This window comes from Arachis hypogaea, chromosome 8, assembly GCF_003086295.3.
Source record: "Arachis hypogaea cultivar Tifrunner chromosome 8, arahy.Tifrunner.gnm2.J5K5, whole genome shotgun sequence".
Taxonomy (NCBI): domain Eukaryota; kingdom Viridiplantae; phylum Streptophyta; class Magnoliopsida; order Fabales; family Fabaceae; genus Arachis; species Arachis hypogaea.
This window is the reverse complement of record NC_092043.1, coordinates 50,159,004-50,180,598: the sequence shown is the minus strand read 5'-3', so window position 1 is coordinate 50,180,598 and position 21,595 is coordinate 50,159,004. Positions and strand designations below refer to the sequence as shown.

The following is a 21,595-nucleotide window of genomic DNA, read 5'->3' as shown; positions in this document are numbered from 1 at the left end:
AAAGATAAACAATAAACCAGAGATTTTGTTAGCTTCCAACAAACGGATATCAACAAAAAAAAAAAAAAATATGAACCAAAGAATAGGCTATTATTTCAACGAAGGACGTTTATTAATCCTAGTGCTATATTCATAATTAAAATAAAAATAAAGTATACTTTTTTGTTTTTTGAAATTTGTCAAAAGTTTTAACAATAATCTTAAATTTTATTTTATTTTAATTTTTTAAAATTTTATTTGTATCAAATATATCTCTGCCAATTAATTTATCAAAAAATTTAGTATTAATTCAGTAATAATTTTATAAGAATAACATTTTATACAAATAAGTCAAACATAATTATTATGTATATTGCTAAATTAATTTTAAAATTTTAGAAAATTTAACTGCTTAAAATATATTTGATATAAATAAATTTTTTTTAAACAAAATCAAAATAAAATATTTTATCCTTAAAATAAATAACAATATCCTAGCTATGATGTCCTTTGACCTTTGTGTTTTTTCTCAAGAAAATGTAAGCTCCTTACAAATTACGCTATTAATTATTTTTTCTTTGTGCCAACTAACTATTGGGACATTGGGAACTTTGGCTGTCATTTTCATCGCTTCTAATTTTTATTTTTATGATTAATTTTTAGAGAGAATTTAAAGTGTATCAAGTATACTAGTGTTCCAATAATTTTAATTATTGATATTAATTATAAAAATATATATATAATATATATTAATTAAAATCAACAATTAAGATTATTAGAATATCGATATTTAAAATACATTTAATTTTTTTTAATTTTAATATACACATAATATAATTAATATAACAGAATAGCTACTATAAAAAGTTTTTAAACTTATCCGAAATACCAATTTTTTAATAATATTAATAGTTTTTTTAATTAATATATATTATATATAATTTTTTATAATTGAATTTAACATTAAAATTATTAGAATATTAATGTATTTGATACACTTAAAATTCTTCAAACACTATATAGTTATCATCATTCTGATATTAGGATTGTTTTTGTTTTTTCTAATTATAATATTTTTTGTAAGAATTATGTTAGGTAACTACTAACCAACATCTAATCAGTTAATTTATTATTAATTAATAATTTTAATTTTTTAAATTATCATTAATTATTAATTATTTAAATTTTATTTTTAAACAAAAATTAATAAATATTAATTATAATTATATAAAATTAACTGATTAAAAGTTATTTACCTGTACTTTTCATTCTTGTAATTATGTTAGATGACTTATTTTGCTAATAACAAAATTTGTTGCTTCTCATCAATTATTATAGGTTGACAAATTATCCTTCCTTTCACACTATATATCACCAAACAAAAAGACAAAATCGGTGTCTATGGTTGATGATATTTCTATTTTCTTTATATATATACACAAAATAAAAACACACATCAACGCCATCTAAGCTTCATTTCTTAGATTCAAACGAGTATAGAAGTTTATAAAAGACCAAATGTGTGGGAGTCTTAAAACAAATCAAATTTGTCATGGCAGTCTGTCAAAAAAAAGAGATGAAGTTAAACTCGCGATCTGCATTTTACTTTTGCTTATCACTTTTGTGTGATGCTCCACCTGTCAAACTAACAAAAAAAAAATACCATTTTCTTCTCTTTGCGACATGCTAAAATGATACTCCTCTTTTTTCTATTTATAAAATGTATATTCCTCTCCCTTATAACTTTTAAAAAACCTTCATTTTAATCCATTTTAAATTTTTTGTGTTAATTAATGTTAATTTTATCCATTTTTCAATAAAAAATAAATTATTTTTTATAAAAATATCCTTTAGCAAAAATTTTATTTTTTATCATTAAATTTTATTTACCAAAATACTCTTTAATAATTTTTTTATTAATTAAATTATATTTTTACCAAAATATTTTAAAAAAATTAATAATTAAATTTATTTTTTTAACATATCCTTCAATAATTTTTTAATTATTAAATTATGATTTTACTAAAATTTTCATTAACAATTTTTTTATATTTTACTATTAATTTTTCGATATCAATATATATTATTTTAACATTAAATATAAAAATAATTGTTAACAAAAAATTTAGTAATATCACAATTTAATAATTAAAAAATTATTGAAGGATATCTTAGAAAAAAATAATTTAATTATTAAAAAAATAATTTATTAAAGACTATTTTGTTAAGCAAAATTTAATAACAAAAAAATAAATTTTTTTAAAGAGTATTTTTGTAAAAAATAATTTATTTTTTTTTGAAAATTGATAAAGTTAATATTAGTTAACACCAAAAAATTAAAATGAATTAAAGATGAGGTTTTTTAAAAGTTATAAGGGAGGAGAATATACATTTTATAAATAAAAGGAAAAAATTGTCATTTTAGCATCTCACACGAAAAAATAGTAGTATTTTCTCAAAAAAAAAATAAACAAACATATATTAGATTCGAATTCATAATTTTTAGATAAAAATAAAAAGATCATGTTATTTAAATTATAGTTTATTGACAACCTACTTTTAACACACTTACTTTCTAATTCTTCTCACTTTAAATGATTTATTAAGCAACTCGTCATAATATATAAGCTAAATAGATTATTCTCATAATGTAACCCTCGTGTAAACTAACGAAAAAAAAAATTTAATGGATGGTCGTTTAGCCCCCTATAAGAAAAAAGCCTATAAAAAGGTATTTAATATATTGATTGAAAAAAAGTTAATTTGTCTAACCTATTTAATTTTTTGATAATTTTTTTAATATTCTAGCAACTATTTTCAATTAATAACCTATTTAAAAAAATTTGACCCAAACAAACCAGATTGATTTATTTGAGTTTAAGTAAAGTTAACTAAAAATAAAAAGACGTAAAGTTAAATATCTTCCATTAAAATAAAGAATGTTTTGTTTAAAGAAAATCTATTTAAATTGTTATGTTTATTAATTTTTAGTAACTATCTATTGATTCGTGTAACAATTATGTTATATATTTAAATTTTTTTGGCAATTAAATTTAATCAAATTAGTCTAAATTCAATAAAAGTCAATTTCATTAAAAATAGTGTTTACACGCTCCAACTTTTCAACTTCTTTTTTTTTATATATGTTTTTTCATTATCGTCGTTCTTTTATTACTGTTGTTGTTGAATTTTTTTTTCTCTTTTTTTTTATGGTAATTTTGCAACATTATGTATTTTTTTATTATTTTTTTATTCTTGTTAAATATGTAAAACAAGAAGAATTATGAGAAAATAAAACAAGAAGGAGAACATAAACAAGAAAAGAAGAAGATCATGATGATGAAAAAGAAGAAGAGGATGATGAATTTTGAGTTATGGAGAATTTGTTAGAAAATAACATCGAATTTTTTTAAGTGTGACACCGAAATTTTTCAATTTTGACACCTAAATTTTTTATCCGTGAAGAAGAAGAAGAGGAAGAGGAGGAGGAACGGAGAGAAGAGTTTTGAATTGTGCAAAATTTATTAAAAAATAACACCGAAATATCTTAACAATAATACATATTTTTTCAACTTTGACATCAAAATTTTACTACAAAGTATAAAAATATATTTTTTTAATATTGTATTTTTCCCTTCTTTTTATTTGTTTTTATTTTTTTGTTGTTCTTACTTTTTTTAGAAGCATTGCTTCTCATACAAAAATTATTTTTGGTGTTGTGTATTTTGTATGGTTATTTTGATATATGATTTTGTGGTTGGTGTTTTTGGTTCTTATGTACCAAAATTACTTAATGATTACGATACAAAAACCTAGTTCGAAAATAAATATACAAAAAAATTTAATTATGAACAAAAACACATCCAAAATCAATTTTGGATCAAACAATATCGTCAATATGGCTTAAATGACACCAGAACTACTAAATTATATTTGATGACCTAATTACACCAAATACAAGTGACGAGACTAAACGCAACTCAATTAACCTAGCAATGTACCGAAATTACTTAATAATTGTGACACACAAATTCAATTTGAAAACAAGCACACAAATAAGATTGAATTATAAACAAAAATACATCCAAATCAATTTTAGATTAGACAACATCATCGATATGGCAAAAATTCTACAATAACAATAACGATAACGGCAATATGTATAAAAAGAAGACGACGATGATGATGACGATAACGATGATGATGAGGAGGAGGAGGAGGAGGAGGAGGAGGAAGAGGAGGAGGAAGAGGAAGAAAAAAAAGAAAGAAAAGAAATTCAAATGGAAAAAGAAAAAGAAAAAGAGGAGGAGGAGGTGGTACGTGGTGGTGGCGTCGGTGATAGTAATAACAATAACAAAAGAGAGCAGAAGAAAAAGCGATAAAGACGAAGAACACACTTAGATTCAAAATTCTTAAAAATAACTTAGTTGAACTTGGTTAAATATTTTATTTAGTTGTAGAACTTTATTCTTTGTATAAAGAAAAATGCTAGAATTTAATATTTTGGTAAAAAATTTTAAAAAATATTAATGTTAATTTAAATACAAGATAAATTAAAAAAATGTTGATTCTTGATATTATTTGTGTTGTTTAAACTTAAAGCTCTTCCTCTTAAAATGAAAAAGTATCAAATAGATAATTCAATATTTAAAATTCAAAATATAGAGGTTTTCTCTTTTTAAAATTAAAAAGGCATGCACTAGATCATTTATACCTATTTAGGGCAACAAAAATCAAACACAACTTAACCCGAATTCTATCCCATAACTAAATGTGCTTTATGGACATATTTAATAGTATAATTATAATTTTTTTAATTTCTTTTGTATGTAATATATTTAAAAATAAAAAAAATTAAATAATTTTTAGCAAACATTTTTGTAGTGTTTTTAATTAATATTTTTAAGAAGAAAAGTCAGAAAAATTTTAATAATAATAATAACATTTCTTTTTCTCTCTCTGTTTTTACTTTTTTAATTTTTGAATCACTTGAGTGTGTAACACACCCAAATGGTAATTTAAAATGCATTATTCATCCAAAATTATAGAAAGAAGAAAACATTGATGTAATTTTAAAAAAGTGATATGTGATTGCTAATAAAATTAGGTTTTGACTATCACGGATAACAAATGTATATAGTATATTGAGTAAATAGTTAAATTGGTCCTGAAAAATTACGTTATCTCTAATTTGGTTTTTGAAAGAATTTTTTAGTCAAATTCATTTCAAAAAGATTTTAGTTTAGTCACGTTAGTTTTTCTGTTATTTTCTATGTTAATAACATTAACGAAAGTGACATGGCACGTGAAGTTACCTGTCAGCACACCTCTCTATATTCTCATTGGCAATCAACATAATATCTTTATAAAATTTGATCAAATCTGTCTCTAAATGACAAATCCTAATCCCAAAATGTTGCATATATATTCCCTTCCTATATAGTGTAGTTACAACGGTCTAGATGGCAAAATTTGAGGTCGTTAGCATGATGACATGTTAGCTATTGAAAATGTTTAAGCAACTAGAACGGACTCCTAACCTAAAACGATTTTCAATTTCAGCCAAGAAACACCAACAAAAAACAGAATTTAACAATGGCACAATCTTAAAAAAAAAGTTTCGTAACAGAAAAAATAAATAAAAAAACTTTCCTTGCACAAAATTGAATTCCACAAAGAAAATGTGATCCCCGAAATCAAACAACAAAGCAAACACTAAACATAAACAATGATAAGAGAAATTGATAACTAGTGCTTCTTTAATATTCAGAAAACCAGAACTCTTGATCAATTTTCATGAATCAACAAAGAGCAAAACCATAACCCCATAATTGATTTTCAATTTCAACAAAAAATACTAACAAAAAATAATTTTTCTCAACGACACAATCCTAAAAACAAGTTTAGTAATCAGAACAAAATAAAACCTTAAGCAACGACAAAAATGGCCGTCAGTCACATCTATCATCACTGTGAAGCCACTCCTCAACGGCAATCTCTCAAACACATTGAGCTGGATACTTCAATTGTCGACGATGATGAAGGCTTCTTCGTCTTCTCCTCAGCAACGTCAAAAAGAAAGTGAGAGGGAGAGTCTTGTGAGAGAAACAGGGACGCTGCACCGGATGCTTCAATCAGCGACAAGGATGAAGACTTCTTCATCTTCTCAGCCACGTGGGAAAGGGAAGAGAGGGAGACTCTTCGTCTTGTGTGTTATTGTGACTTGTGAGTGAATGGAAGTGAGAGATCAAAACGATGTAGTTTAAATCACTGCCCCTCACCCTTAAAAACGATGGCATTTTAATGTTGATCTATCTCTTAACATGTCACGTCATTTTTCGTTAACGCCGTTAATATAGAAAGTGACAGAAGAACTAACGTAACTAAACTAAAATCTTTTGGGGATGAATTTGACTAAAATAATTTTTCGGAGACCAAATTGAAGATTACGTAATTTTTGAGGGACTAATTTAACTATTTACTCAGTATATTCATAGTCTTTTTTTTTAATCAATTTTTTTATTTTTTATCAATATATCAATTTTTATTCGAAACTTAATAAAAAAATGTCATTCTTTTAAAATTCATTACCTAGATACTATTTTTTATATTATTATAATTAATTATAATTAAAAATAAAATAACAAATCAATTATCACCTTAATAAAAGGTAGCATTTGAATAATTAATTTTAAAAGTGTGGTATTTTAATAATAATTTTAAAGAAGGTGTCATGTTAGTAAGAAAGCCCCAATTTTTGCTTATTAATAATTAGCTAATAAAATAAAATAGATGGATAAATGTTAAGAATACAACATGTAAAAAATGAAATATGTTAACTAATTATTGCAAAATATACTTTACAAATGCGCCAAGTCAAACGATAAAAATTTAAAATATATCTTATAAAAAATGTGTACTTTAAGTTTCTCTTTTAGTTTTAGTCATTGTAATTTTTCTGTATATACAATTTATAACCACTTTTATAGTTTTTTTTTAATTATTATTCTAGAGATTTGTCCTAAGGTAGAAAATAAGAAGGTAGAATAAAAATTAAAACATAAATATAATCAGTAAAAAGTTTATTTCCTTGAGCTTGTTATGCTATTATTTTTTTAAGTTTAAGTTCATAAAAAAATAGACAATATAAATTGTTATATTTTTAATATTGTTTAAAAATAAAAGTCTCTTTTTTAGATTTGTTTAACTTTTACATAATTTTTTTTATTATTTATCTTATGCTATTTTTTATTTTTGAAATTTACCAAAAATCAAATTCTAGACTTGGTATACATAAAACTTGATACTATATATATCATGATATCATTTTTCTCAGAAACTCAAAATTATAATATAAAAAGAAACAACATGAATAATTATATTTCTAAAATACCTATGAACAAAATAATTTTACACAAATAATAAATATTATATTGTCACATTAGCGAACCTAACTAATTTTGAAGTTTACTATTTCAAGTATTATATAAATGTATGAATTTAATTGCATAGCATAAAATAGTAGAGTAGTAATGTGTGTGTATTTCATGGCATTAATGAAGTTTACACCAAGTATGGTAAAGTAATTGAAGCTTCCATGTGCTGTCTACCTCTCTGTAGCAATGAATGCAAACACACTATTTATTACGTTTGGAATGGTGGGTAGAAGTAACTTCCTCTGTCAGAAATTTGATCAAAATCTTCAATTTCAGAAATAAATTTGAATCCAATGTCAATACTTGTATACTACTATTTCTGCCCATTAATAATTGTCAACTATTTACATATGAAATCAGGATTTATCTATGTTATGTCTTCAGAGTATATGTTAAAATTAAAATTTTTAATTAAAAATAAAAAAAATTTAACTTTTTAATATATTTATTAAATAAAAAATTTTAAAATTTTCCACTAATAATTACCTAAATCTAAATATAATGATAACGATCTTTTTTTTAAATCTTACATTATCTTTTTATAATTATTCTACTGTAAAAAGCTTAATAATTTTGATTGTTAATTACTTTATAATAGAAAATATAAAAATAATATGTATAAATGTATATAAATAGATAATAATTATTTTACTGATTAAACTCAACTGTTCATAATATTTTTGTTATTCTAAAGTTTTAACTTTTAATGTAGCATATCAGTGTTTTAGAAAAAATTATTCCCATTTTAATTAATTTTATAATCCTGTAGCAATTATTTTATAATTTGTTAAGTACATATTTTTGTCTGAATCATATAATTTTTAATAAGAGTAATATTACATAATTAAATTTTTCAGTCAATATTAATTAATTTTTAAAAAAATATTTTTTATTTTAAATTTTATATTTTAATTTATAAATTTTTAACTCTGCACCTAAATTATAAATGATAAATTTTAAATCTTAAAATTGATTAGTATTAGCTCTTTAGAAAGTAATTACTTATATTTATTTTAATTTCTACAATTATAGTAAAATTTTCAGCAACAGTAACTATTGATGATTACTGCCATTGGTTGTGATTCCATTGACCCAAACATTAAATCATTTCATCTAAATTCCCCAAAGAATTGTGGAGTTGATCAATTCAAACATATCTGGTCCCAATAATTGACAATTAGATAATTAAAAAATACTAAAAAGAATAGTATTAAAATAACAATATCTTTGTCTTTTTCCTTCTTCTAACTTTTTAATGGAAGCTCGACCTTTTTGTTCCCAAAATTTATGACGTCATCATTGTCATGGCCTTTCTGCCTCTCTCGTTCCGCCACCATTTCACTGACAACCAGCTTACACTTCAGATTTCAGAAATCACAGTGACAATTTCGTTATTTTCCAGCAAAACTTTGATATTTTAAGTTTAGACATTTATTAAGGACTAATTTTTTTAATATTGGTAAAAAAATATGTGTTATATTATTAGGTTATTTGATTTCAAAGGGAGTTTTACTTTGCCATGAATTTTTTTTTCTTTACTTTTTAAAAGACATAAAATTACACCAATGTTTTGTCTAAATTATTTTAATTAATTTAAAAGTTAAAAATATATTTTTAAAATTTTGAAGTTGCCATGTTTTTTAATTGTTTTTAAATTATTAAAATAGAAAATAACATCGCCGTTTTGTTATTTCAACGGATTTAAAAAATTATAGTTACCACAGTTTTACGGCTTAATACAACACACCTAATGAGTCATTTTCGGAGATAATACCTCTTTAAATTCAATATTAAAAAAATATTTAAGCTGTAGAACATATTTTTAAATATAAAATAAAAAATTGAAATTTCATAGGATATAAGAGTAATAGATTTTCTAATAATACTCTAAAAATATTTATTAAGGATTTAAAACTAATAAAATATATATCTTAAAAAAAACAAATTTCATTAGTCAATTTGTTAAAATTAAATTAAAATTGCAATATTTGAAAAATAAATATTGATAGTGTGAAAGGCTTAAATATCTTTTGAACTGTCCAAAATTTCAAATGTCAAAGTCTTCACTTTTCAAAAGCTTCATGTAATTATGCACCAAAAAAATGCTTTATGTAACTACTACTTTTGTCTCTTGATTTAAATAGTCTAAATAGTGGTGGAAGATTTTCTTTTTTAAAATTAAAGCATAAAAAGTTCTCCCCTTATTTTTTTATGTATCTCATTGATCTAAATTGATGAGATTTTCTTTTCACATTTTAGTGGAATAATTAGTCTTGCCGTTAGTTTGCACAATAAAAAAATTTCTTTAAAATGATAAATAAATAAAATAAAAAATTAATCACTATTAAATTTATAATTTTTATTATAATTAATTTGACTCAAAATAATTAAATAGCTTGTTCTTTTGAAAAAATTATAATTTTAATATAATATTATTATATTTTTTAAGATAAAAATTTACGTACAGTTCTTTTCATATAAAATTATGAATTAAAAATTATTATATAATTTGATATATTTAATTAAATTATTGTCTAACAATTTTTAATTAACAATATTATATAAATATAAATGTGAGTTTTCATATTTTTAGGTATATCCTAGAAAAGTTTTTACCAAGATAGAACTAGAAAGGTCAAAATAATAAATATTTTAATCAAAATGTCTCAAATTTGAATTGAATTCCTTGTATTAAGACTTGGTAATTAGACATAGGACTAGTTTGAAACTTTAAATAGATATATAAGTAATTTTGTTTAATTTTTAACTTATGAAAAGTTATAACATTAATATTTAGTATAATTTTTAGAATTAAATTATATTTTTTTTTAAAAATTATTTAAATATTTATAGATAAATTGAAAAAAAGACTTTTTTATAATAATAAACTTTTTATTTTTTTAAATAAATATTTTTAAAATTAAAAAAATTAAATATAAAATAATTTATTTATAATTTTTTTAATATAAATATTTATTATTTAATTTTTTTTAAGAAGAGGTTAATTAGACTGATTACCCAAATACAATAAAATAACTCAGTGCACGATAAGTTTTTCTCCGGTTATCATCTGAACTACATTTAACTTAAGTCTCAGAAGTCAGACATTATTATTATTATTATTATTATTATTATTATTATTATTATTACGATAAGGTGCATAATTCATAATGCTTGCGTCGCAGGGAATCATAGCCTCAGCTACTTCCATTCTCTCTTCATTAACGCACTCATAACTCTTAACTCCTACTCTCACCTTTTAACCACCCTTTTTTTCTCCTTCTTTCTAAAAACCACCCGCTCGCGCCGCCGTACACGACGGCGATTTCCGAATCGGAACCTACTGGAACTCCAAACTGCAGCTCCTTTCTCCGATTCCATGTGTTTCTCGCTCTCCGCCACTTCCGTCGTCGTCGCCGCACGCCGCCACGACTAACGAATGGGTTGCGTGTTCGGGAAGCCGTCCGGTAACGAAGCTCAGCACCGTCACCGGAACAAACAGAGAAGCTCTGCTCGCGATGCAAGCGATAATAGTGATATTAATAATGCCGTTAGGGTTCGGGAAAAGCAGAGGAACCGCCGGAACTCCGGCGGCGATGTTCCGGTAAGCCTTCCGGCACCGGAACGCCGGAAGCCGAGGCTCGATCCGTTCGCGGTTACTCAGCAGGGATGGCCGTCGTGGCTTATGGCCGTCGCCGGCGAAGCAATCGGCGATTGGACTCCTCGCCGCGCCAACACCTTTGAGAAACTCGCTAAGGTTTCTTCAAAAACCAAAACATCATTCTTTTTTATTCTTCTTCAATCTTCATTCTATTGCCAAAAAAAAATGGATCTTTTATTTTTCTCCCTCTTCTTTGAGTAGTAGTAATAATAAATGTTTTTGTTCAGATTGGGCAAGGGACTTATAGCAATGTGTATAAAGCAAGGGACCTTTTGAGTGGAAAGATTGTGGCTTTGAAGAAAGTTAGGTTTGATAATTTGGAACCTGAGAGTGTGAAGTTCATGGCTAGAGAGATTCTTGTTCTGAGGAAGCTTGATCATCCAAATGTTGTGAAGCTTGAGGGATTGGTCACTTCAAGAATGTCTTGCAGCCTTTACTTGGTTTTTGAGTATATGGAACATGATCTTGCAGGTCTTGCAGCTGGTCAAGGTGTCAAGTTCACTGAACCTCAGGTACCATAACTCTTAGCACTTTTGCATTCTTGGAGTCCACATGGCGTAGAAATAAGGTCTCAGTAGCTTTTAATAAAGGTTATCAAACTCAAGAGTGTACCTGAACTCGTAGATTCTTAGGTTGGATTTGGAGACCTAAACTAATGAGTTAACTTCAGAGTTTCATAGCCTTGTGTAATGTGCTAATGTCCCTTTTGTTAAATTTGCTTTGCTTATGCTTTTGTTTTAATGGAAATTAGGCATGAGGGCCTAATGGCTGCTACGATAGATTGGATACTCAACTGTTAATCTTCTTGTGTTGCGGCTTTTAGATTATTATTTTTTTAAATTTTCAATTTTGTATGCCATGGTTTTATTGCATTGTGGTTAGAACTGTAAAGTTGTATCATTAGCTTTACATTGACTTTCTAAAAGGAGTGTAGTATTTGTTTGATCTTGTTCCTAGAGCTGTCTAGGCGGCTGTGTTGGGTCCCATGCACATTTTGTGGCATAATTAGCCTTCTAGGCTTTCGGATGTTTTCAAATTACTTCTACCGTGATGCTTACTACTTCTTAGTAATTTCCTTTATCACATCTCTCATAAAGTATTACTCATTGCTGCCTTGCTGGATTTAGAGTAGACCTAATAATGCATCAATGCCGAGAAGCATAGAAAATAATATTTAGTAGTTGTGAAGACATCATCATTGCTATTATTAGTTTACCTTTTGTAAATGGAAAACAGAGTATTACGGTTGCAATGCAAATCTTAAAATCATAGAAGGTTTATTACATTTATTTTTTGCACTCAGTGTGCAGTTCTGTGAAGCTGTGATTTTATTTTAATTATCAATAAAATGACAGGGAATGAATAGTAATTCATATTAAATTAGTTAAAAGAAAACTCAGACTGAAAGGCTGATTTGTCTCTCAGTATATTTTTTGTGACAGGTCAAATGCTTTATGAAGCAATTGCTCTCAGGCCTTGAGCATTGCCACAGCCGAGGTGTATTGCACCGTGATATTAAGGGTTCCAATCTGCTTATTGACAACGAAGGAATCCTTAAAATTGCAGATTTTGGATTGGCAACTTTCTTTGACCCTAAGCAGAAGCAGGTCTTGACGAGCCGAGTTGTAACTCTCTGGTATCGTCCCCCTGAGCTGCTTCTTGGAGCCACATTTTATGGTGTTGGTGTTGACCTTTGGAGTGCTGGTTGTATCTTGGCAGAGCTGCTTGCTGGGAAGCCAATCATGCCTGGCCGGACAGAGGTATTGTTCTTTGTCTTGTTTGTAAGCAGCAATAGTTTAAACTTAGTTTCTAGTGTGTTCATTGATAGTTGTGATGGCACAAAATGTTCATAGCCCTTTGCAAATATTTCAAGTATCAGTCTTGATTAGCTTTGATGGCACAAAATAATGTAACAGGTAAAGTTTATTAGAAAACAAAAAAATGAAAAATATACAGAAACCAATAAACCATGTTAAAGACAACTGGAAAAATTGATGGTTCTATGTTTCTGTTTTGTGGTTAAACTGCTGCAATATTTTCAGGATGTTGTTTTATGTGACTAACTTTTGGATTACTTGGGGCTAGGTTGAACAACTGCACAAAATATTTAAGTTATGTGGCTCTCCATCTGAGGAATATTGGAAGAAATATAAATTGCCAAATGCTACAATTTTTAAGCCACAGCAGCCATATAAACGTTGCATCACAGAAACTTTCAAGGATTTCCCCCCATCTTCAATACCTCTGATTGAAACTCTTCTTGCAATAGATCCTGATGGTCGTGGCACTGCCTCAGCTGCTCTAAATAGCGAAGTGAGTGAACAACGAAAATTTATCTTGCATTTAAGATGCAATGGATCTTCACATCTGTTTTCTATCTGCAGTTCTTTACAACTGAGCCCTATGCTTGTGAACCTTCGAGTTTACCAAAGTATCCTCCCAGCAAAGAACTGGATGTAAAACTAAGAGATGAAGAAGCAAGAAGGTCTCCTATTCTCTTTCCTACATTGAAAATGTTGGATTGATTTTTCCTAGTTTCTCATTTTTGGCTTCGATTTCATTCAGGCAAAAAGCTCTACATGGAAAGGCTAATGATGGTGCCAAAAGAGTCAGAGCACGTGAGCGTGGTCGAGCTATTCCGGCCCCTGAAGCTAATGCAGAGATCCAAACAAACTTAGATGTATGTCATTCATTTTCTTTTTCTTTTACAAATAAATGCGTTCCTTCCAGAAGTCAGGTTTTACTGCATGTATTATCTCCAGAATTGCTATAGTTATCCAAGTAATAGATACTAGATACCATCATATAAACTATAACTGATTCATTGAGCCATTTGCAGTTTCACCTTGAATTAGTTCATACTTACATATGCATGACTCAATCAGTCAATCTTTGTGATAAGCATATGAATATACAGTTTTACCGTATATTCTCGGGCTCCATCCATTATTTACTAGGCATACTCAAACTGCCGTAGATTTATTTATTAAACCCCACCATTTTTATGATCTGACAAAATGTATAATAATGCTGTCTGGGACTTGGCAGTTAGATTCTCCGTCAATTTTTTACTTTGGATTCTCTAATCTTGTCTACCCTGACATTCAAAACATATTTTATTTCGTGATTCCTTTCTTTTTTGTTCTATCAAGTCATAGAACTTCGTGTGAACTTTTGTTTGGTCTGATGATACTAATATAGTAAATTGAGTTCTTTTTCATTTTATTTTAGTTTTTTTCATCCATGTCCTCTTCTGCATCATTAGAGACAATACATGTGTGTGTATTACTGTATTCTCATTTCACACTGAATTTTTCAGAGGTGGAGAGTAGTGAACCACACAAATGCAAAGAGCAAGAGTGAGAAATTTCCACCCCCTCATCAAGATGGAGCTGTTGGATATCCACAAGATGCATCTTCACAAAAAGGGCCTGTTTCATTTGGTGCCACTGACACTACTTCCTTTGGCTCAGAGACATTTGATTCTAAACAATCTCATCATGATGGAACTCATAGAGGTAGGAAAACCAGAAAAGAAGACTCAAACACTGCCTCATCATGGAAATTCATGCGTCCATTCAAACCATCAACAGTTGGTCTTTCAATGGATTTATTATTTAGGAGCAAATAAACAAACCAGTTTCATTTTGATTTTGGTGGCATCCTGGAATGAGTTAAAGCAAGCAACGTTTGAGGCCTTGATTAATTTAATATATATATTTTTTTCATGATGCAGTGGTTTTTCAAGTTATTGTTATTAATTGTTTTTCTTTTGTTGTTGATCCTATTTTTTTGTATTTCATTTGGCATAAAGTCTTTGTTGTATAATCTGCAACGGGGTTCTTTACTTTTTGTATATCTTCAGATGATTGAATCCACTTCTGTATAGTTTCTGGGAGCAACTATTCTTCAATCATTATGATCTTTGGTATTAGTCTTCAATTCAGCCCTAAAGGGAAAAAAAAAATGGTGCTGTCATGTTTAAAAGTTCTACACATTAAACAAACATAAGGGTGTATATTCATAGGCTCGTTAGTAACTATTAGAAGAAAGTAGCAAATGCCTTCAATGGTTGAAAGTAAATATTTTTCGTTTTCTTTTCCTTTTTTTTTTGGTACACTAGACAGGGCTGGAAGCCCAAGATTACATTACAGAAATAGTACCTAAGAAGCCCTGCCAAGGTACAATAGTTTATTTGTTTATAAATGTCAAAAAAGGGTCTGAAATACAATATTCTGGCAAAAAGTTTGGTTATGTAACCTAGAAGAAAATTCCCTATTCGTATACATCTATTTTGTTAGATATTATTGCATTCTATAATATTAACATTTTATTAAGTTACACTCATAAGTTAATAGAATAAATAATCCACCAATAACTAAAATCATTATTACAAAAGAAATATAAATGTGTAACTTAATGATAGGTCAACATCATCAAACCTAAGCTAATAGTATGACACTGTATGAGCAGAAGCAGTACAAGTTTAGATGACACTCCAAAAGCATGAAATGATTTCTCAATTTTTGAGGGACATGGCTAGGGATGACAATAGAGATGGATATCGAATAACTTTTGCCTCAACTAACTTATATATATTTTTATCATTGATTAATAATGTAAGTCTTAGAATAAATCCCACAAAATATTCAATTAACTGTGAGAACTCAGTTGAGAAAATCAACACCTACCAATTACCTTCCCATGAAGAAAGTTGGTTCAAATGGTAATTGGGGTGGTCCGATAAATTAAATACAAGATTTGTGGATATGCATTATGGGTTTGGAATGACAGAGACCTCTCATGGAAGCTACTAACCACGAATATTTACAGTTTTACACGAACATAAAATACGACACAATATAGGATAGATAAATACATTAATTTCAAATTTTTATTATACATATATATGTTAGGAAATTATTTTAAATTTTTTGATTTATTTGTGGGGAATATATATATTAATTATAATTATAAATTATGTTATTTTAAATTAAATGACTTATATAATGGTGATCTTATTTATTGTTATAAATGTTAAATGGGCTTTAGGTTTAATGGGTGTTATGCTTAAATATAAATAGGCCTTCAGGTTTCGGTCCCTAATACACCCAAGCCGTCTTTGTTGCTCTTTCCCCATCAAAAGAATCACAGTTTAGCCGCTTAGGAAGACAGAAGGCTTTGGTTGAGGAAAATCGAAAAAACCACCAGATCCAAATTCTTCCATCAATTTCTGACTCTTATGAATAAAGGTACGTTTCCGCATTATGATATATTTTTTGTGATTCAATATGGATGATCTGGGTTATTGAAATTAATTTATTCCAACAATATAAATAAAGTATAATTTTTAAATAAATTATAATAATATTTTGATATTTCGGCTCCGCTACGTTACCAACAGCATATCTGCCAACTTCTGCCAACTCTTATTTATAATTGTGTTTTATGAAAGTGTGTTCGTGGATGTGTCTAATAAAAATATATTTTTTATAACTGTGTTTAATAGAAGTGTCTTTATAGATATATTTTCTGGATGTGTCTCTTTATATATGTATTTAAAATATATTAATTATTAGACACATCTATGAATACACTTCCATGAAACACAAATATAAATAAGAATTGACAGAAGTTGGCAGATGATATGTTGGTACCCTATACTTTTCCTTGATATTTTATTTATCAACTATAATTAATTTATTCCATTAAATGATTTAACTTATTTGACTAAATTTTCATCTAACGGCTTTCAACTATTAACTTTACATGAAGTCAACTGTATCCGAATTTTTACTTTTTATACATTTTTTGTGTGACTACCTTTTACATTAATTGCATAAATGATCATTCAAAAAAATAATTATAATTACACAACAGTGTAAAATATTTTACGCCATCAATATATCAAAATTAAATCCTTTAACATGAATTAAAACATTAAAAATCACACGTTAGCTTAAAAAGAAAAAGAAAAAAAAATAGAAAAGAGGGTTTGTGTATTTCAGTTTTTTGTGGTATCCGTAATGCAAGTAGTGGCTTTCGGTTTTTGGTTGCAACTTCCAAAGACAGAGAGCCAGAAAATTTTGGCTAAGCCATGCCCCACAATCTTGTTCCCTTATAGGAATTAGGAACACCCCCAACCCCTTCTTTTCTTTTTTGACCCTAATTATTGAATTTTGGAAATCATGATTTATCCATCAATGCACATCCATTTCACCACCACCATAGCCATAACCATAACCCCGTTTTTACCTCACACTTTCAATTCCAATTCCATTTCCAAGGGGCCACAAAGTAGAACAAGAAGAAAGAAAGAAAGAAGAAAATGAAGAGAATTCCTCTATGATGATGATGATACAATTTTAAGCACTGATACTAGTTCTTTGTCTTGTGGGGTTTGCAAAGTTTGAAACTTTGATTGGTTCTGATGCTGAATTTGCAAGCAAGACGAGATTTTTTTTATTCAACATTTCATGATCATTTGGGATTTGTTTCTGTCCGATGTTCTTTGAATCATCACATGTCTGGTGCGTGTTTTTTCATTGTATACCAGGATCCTTTTGAGTATGGATTATTAGATTGGAGAAACCATTGGAATTGGAAAAAAAAGGGGGGGGGGTTTAGATAATGGTTTTGTTGTGGGGTTTTAAGAGAGAATCAATAACAACACCATGTTTTCATGTTTTATTTTTATTTAGGTTGTGAAAAGGGTGTTCTGAATTCCTGTTCATTCTGGTTCTACCTAGAGATCAATTTATGTTATTCAACTTGAGCAATTCAGTACTTGTGGAAAATGAGTGAGAAATATGAACATGATAAGCTCAGAACTAAGTAGTAACTATTGAATTTTGCAATTTTTTTTTATAATTGAAGTATTGTTGTGCTAATATATCGATTTTGAGCAGGAAGTTATCATTTATTGATAGATTATTTGTTATTTCTGCAGAGTGTGATAATGCTGTATATGAAGTTGCTGTGAAATCCAATCAATAACACATGCTTTCATTTCATTTGAGTGGAATTGAGTTACTTAGAGCTGTGCTACGAGGTTTTTGGAGTACATTTGAAACTTGAATTAACGAATGCTGATTTTATTAGTGCACTTGAAAGGCGGTGATGATGTTGAAAGATATTGACACAGAGAAAGAAATTCCTGTTTGATAATTCGAAAGAATTGTATAGAGATATGGGGTTGCCGCAAGTGTCTTCAGGCTGCATTGCCGAGGAGGTGGCAGCATCGCTAGGCACATTCGTGCAAACTGCGCCTAGGATCGCCAGCATAAGCAACTATGAGTTGAACATGTTGGCTGGCGAAGACATGAATAACCGATTGCAGATTGATATGCCTAATCCGGACAGAAAAAGTGTTGTAGAGTTGTCAAAAGAATCTCATATTTCGAGTATGTGTAAAGATGGGAAATCGAACATTCCTAAATTGAAGATTAACCCTATTGTCAATGCTGGTCAAATAATGCAGACACCGGCTTCTAGGACTGTAGGTTTCCAAATAATGACATTAACTCCTCATGTTAATGATTTTGGTGGAAATGCATATTCATCTGCGGTGTTTAATGTTAACAATGGCGCGGCTGAACCATCCGAGTCGACAGTCAGAAAGCAATTATTGTCCCCTTTGAATGGCTTGCTTCTTGCAGATCATTGCAAAGGTGAATCCCTGGACATTGTTGGAGGTATTTGTCAAGGTAGTTCGAATATTGACCACAATAGTTGTAGTGCTCTTATGTTCCAAGAGCATAAGAAGTTTCATGTCGGAAACTACACCGATGTTCAGTCAATGATATGGTCTGCCTCTTGTTATCAGGAATTAAAGAATTCATCCTGTGTTGGTTCTAGTGTAAACCGAGTTTTATCTAGTTATGAGCATTCACACTGCGAACATCACGAGCCATGGTCGAATAAGCATATTAGATCATCTGCAGCACTTCATGACTCTGAACAGAAAACTAAAACAAGGCCTCAAACAGCACCATTGTCTATACCACCAAGGAAGTTTTTGCCTCCTTTTCCTTTGTCCCCTCTTGGTAAAAATTCTTCTGAAAATGAAAAATTCGGAGAATTCAAAGATGTTGACACTATGTTAGATGATAACAATGGGTCTATTAAGGATGTTGAAAAGTCTGGCTTGTTTATACCTGAAAATGTCATCGATATGCAAGAGTGTTGGACTCGGCCTTCTACCAATTTCAGTGGAACAGTGAATCGGTTGCCACTTAGAAGGTCGCTGGTCGGTTCATTCGAGGAATCACTATTATCCGGTCGGCTACTATCTGGGAAAGTTACTCAGGTTGGCCCGATTCGCATATTGGCTCTCTTTCCACCTTAATTTTCCTAATGAATTTGGAAATGTTTGAGTGACCTTACTCTTATTTTACTCTTCTATTTGCAGAAAATTGAAGGCTTTCTTGCTGTGCTTAATGTTACTGGCGGAAATTTCTCGCCTCAATCACAAAAACTCCCATTTGCAGTAACTAGTGTGGATGGGGATAAGTACTTACTTTATTATTCATCAATCAATCTTTCAGGAAATTTGTTATCATGCAAATCTAGAGTTACCAAATTCCAGAGAACCCTTAGCATGGATGAATCACGATCCGAAAAGAGCAGCCGTATACGTATACCTATTAAAGGACGTATTCAAATCGTAAGTTTCTAACAAAGAGCTTTAAAATTGTTAAGATGAGATCATCATTTTCCTAATCATAATTTATAAGAAAGAAAATAGCTATGCCTTGCACAGTCCATTATTCATCTAATGTTTTTTGTTCTGTTACCAAGACAACAAGCTAACATAATATGTCCGATGCGCTAGCGTTGCCTCTAATTTTGGATAAATGTTACACATCTTCAATAGTTTGCGGCTTTGTTTTTAACATGGATTTTACGGGCAGCTTTCTTGTTGGCAGCTTCTCATTATGTTCTGTGTTGGCTGTATTCTAAATAGTTCTACCTAATTGCAGCTCCTCAGCAATCCGGAGAAGACGCCTATTCACACATTCTTGTGCAATTATGATTTGAGCGACATGCCAGCTGGTACCAAGGTAAAGATTGGATGAATATTTTTTCGTATTCGAATTTTTGTTCCTATGAAGCCATCCAATTGCATGTCATATAATTCATCTCTCTTGCTTGATTTGATGTTTGATTAAAACATTGAAGGCTACATTAAAAAATTAATGAAAGGAATCCAATTCATATAGTGTTATATAAGTTTTCAAGAACATGGAACCTAACTATAATGAAAACAGAGATGAAAATGATAAACTATATGCATCTTGTTCTTGATTTCCCTTCAAATATGTATGTTTTAAGATCTGAATTATTTCCAGTATTAATGTTCTTTGCTTGTATTCATACCTAGACGTTCTTGCGGCAAAAGATTACTTTAACGTCGATGTCTATCACTGGGAACGAAAGTGAAACAGATGCTTGCAATGGAGTTAAGTTCAGTTCAAGCACATGCCTTGGAAATGGAGACAAATTTCTACGTTGTTCTTCGAAGGCGAATGAGAACTCAGTTAACACCGGCATTTTGCTTTATGCTCTCCACCTCCGCTTCTTATGCCCCTTCCTGAAGAAACGTTCTAGGTCAATTCATAAGTGCAAATCTGACTCGCTCTCTGCAGAAGTGAGAAACATTGTTGATAGCGAATACACCGAAAGGCGTTTCTACTTGTACGACGATATGCGAGTAGTGTTTCCTCAGCGCCATTCGGATTCTGATGAGGGCAAGGTATTAAGATTAATTACTGCATTCATGCATGGGATTAATTGTGGTTATCAAAATTGGGAGTTTACAGAGTTTTTCAGTAAACTTGAAGTGTAAAACTCAACTCGGAAACTCGATTTGAGTTTACTTGATTTACAAGTTAACTCAAAAAGCTTAATAACATTAATGCAATACTTTTGTTATATGGTGAATTAGACACACCATCAATATTTGGTGATAGCAGTTCATATAAGTCAATAGAATTACTGAAATTCATACTTATTTGAATTGTGATCACCAAATGTCCTGGCATTTCTAAGTTCTAACTCTTATATATTAATAACATAGCTTTTTCATGCAAAATTTGTATATCCATGTTTTCATGGCATGTGTAAATCATTCTTTGGTAATCATGAAAATGTTATGATGGTTCAAAAAATGTTGCAGTTGCATGTGGAGTATCATTTCCCTTCTAATCCCAAGTACTTTGACATCAGTAGCTGAAGTGGCAGTTTATCTCTCTATGTTTATTGTGTATATAGTTGTAAATATTGTACATTTTCAATTCATTTGTTCTTTGATTATTGGGGCCAATTGCCCTCATTTAACTTGGGAAAATGTAAATTATTTCTAGTTACTACCCATACTTCATTCTCTCAATTTCAAAATAAATATCGGTTTGACTAATTTAGTCCGATGCAGACGCATTATTCCTTGTAAAGTGTAACTAGGGACATCTAATATTTTTTTTTTTGGGGTCTTAATGCAAAACTAACTCATTTGACTTAT

The 21,595-nt window shown here is 29.0% G+C and overlaps 2 protein-coding genes across 2 annotated transcripts; both read left to right on the top strand.

Moving 5' to 3' along the window:
- The first annotated feature begins 10,527 nt into the window (after nt 1–10,527).
- Nucleotides 10,528–15,010, top strand: LOC112708118 (probable serine/threonine-protein kinase At1g54610). Its single transcript, XM_025760258.3, has 7 exons — nt 10,528–11,172; nt 11,304–11,588; nt 12,519–12,836; nt 13,162–13,389; nt 13,461–13,561; nt 13,642–13,756; nt 14,396–15,010. Exons 1-7 carry the CDS (start codon nt 10,855–10,857, stop codon nt 14,705–14,707), a joined length of 1,677 nt encoding a protein of 558 aa, XP_025616043.1. The 5' UTR covers nt 10,528–10,854; the 3' UTR covers nt 14,708–15,010.
- Nucleotides 15,011–17,064: 2,054 nt separating this feature from the next.
- Nucleotides 17,065–21,493, top strand: LOC112708115 (uncharacterized). The gene is made up of 6 exons (XM_025760255.3): nt 17,065–17,606; nt 18,026–19,384; nt 19,487–19,741; nt 20,058–20,138; nt 20,459–20,830; nt 21,254–21,493. The coding sequence occupies exons 2-6, from the start codon at nt 18,266–18,268 to the stop codon at nt 21,308–21,310; spliced, it is 1,884 nt and encodes a 627-aa protein (XP_025616040.1). The 5' UTR covers nt 17,065–17,606; nt 18,026–18,265; the 3' UTR covers nt 21,311–21,493.
- Nucleotides 21,494–21,595: the final 102 nt, after the last annotated feature.

What these genes read in the sequence shown, in the direction of transcription:
- LOC112708118 (XM_025760258.3), top strand. Translation starts at nt 10,855, where the DNA reads ATGGGTTGCGTGTTCGGGAAGCCGTCCGGTAACGAAGCTCAGCACCGT. An exon ending in TCAAGTTCACTGAACCTCAG is followed by an intron (nt 11,589 to 12,518) that starts GTACCATAACTC and finishes TTTTTGTGACAG; the next exon opens with GTCAAATGCTTTATGAAGCA. An exon ending in TCATGCCTGGCCGGACAGAG is followed by an intron (nt 12,837 to 13,161) that starts GTATTGTTCTTT and finishes ACTTGGGGCTAG; the next exon opens with GTTGAACAACTGCACAAAAT.
- LOC112708115 (XM_025760255.3), top strand. Translation starts at nt 18,266, where the DNA reads ATGGGGTTGCCGCAAGTGTCTTCAGGCTGCATTGCCGAGGAGGTGGCA. An exon ending in TATCTGGGAAAGTTACTCAG is followed by an intron (nt 19,385 to 19,486) that starts GTTGGCCCGATT and finishes TTCTATTTGCAG; the next exon opens with AAAATTGAAGGCTTTCTTGC. An exon ending in CGGATTCTGATGAGGGCAAG is followed by an intron (nt 20,831 to 21,253) that starts GTATTAAGATTA and finishes AAAATGTTGCAG; the next exon opens with TTGCATGTGGAGTATCATTT.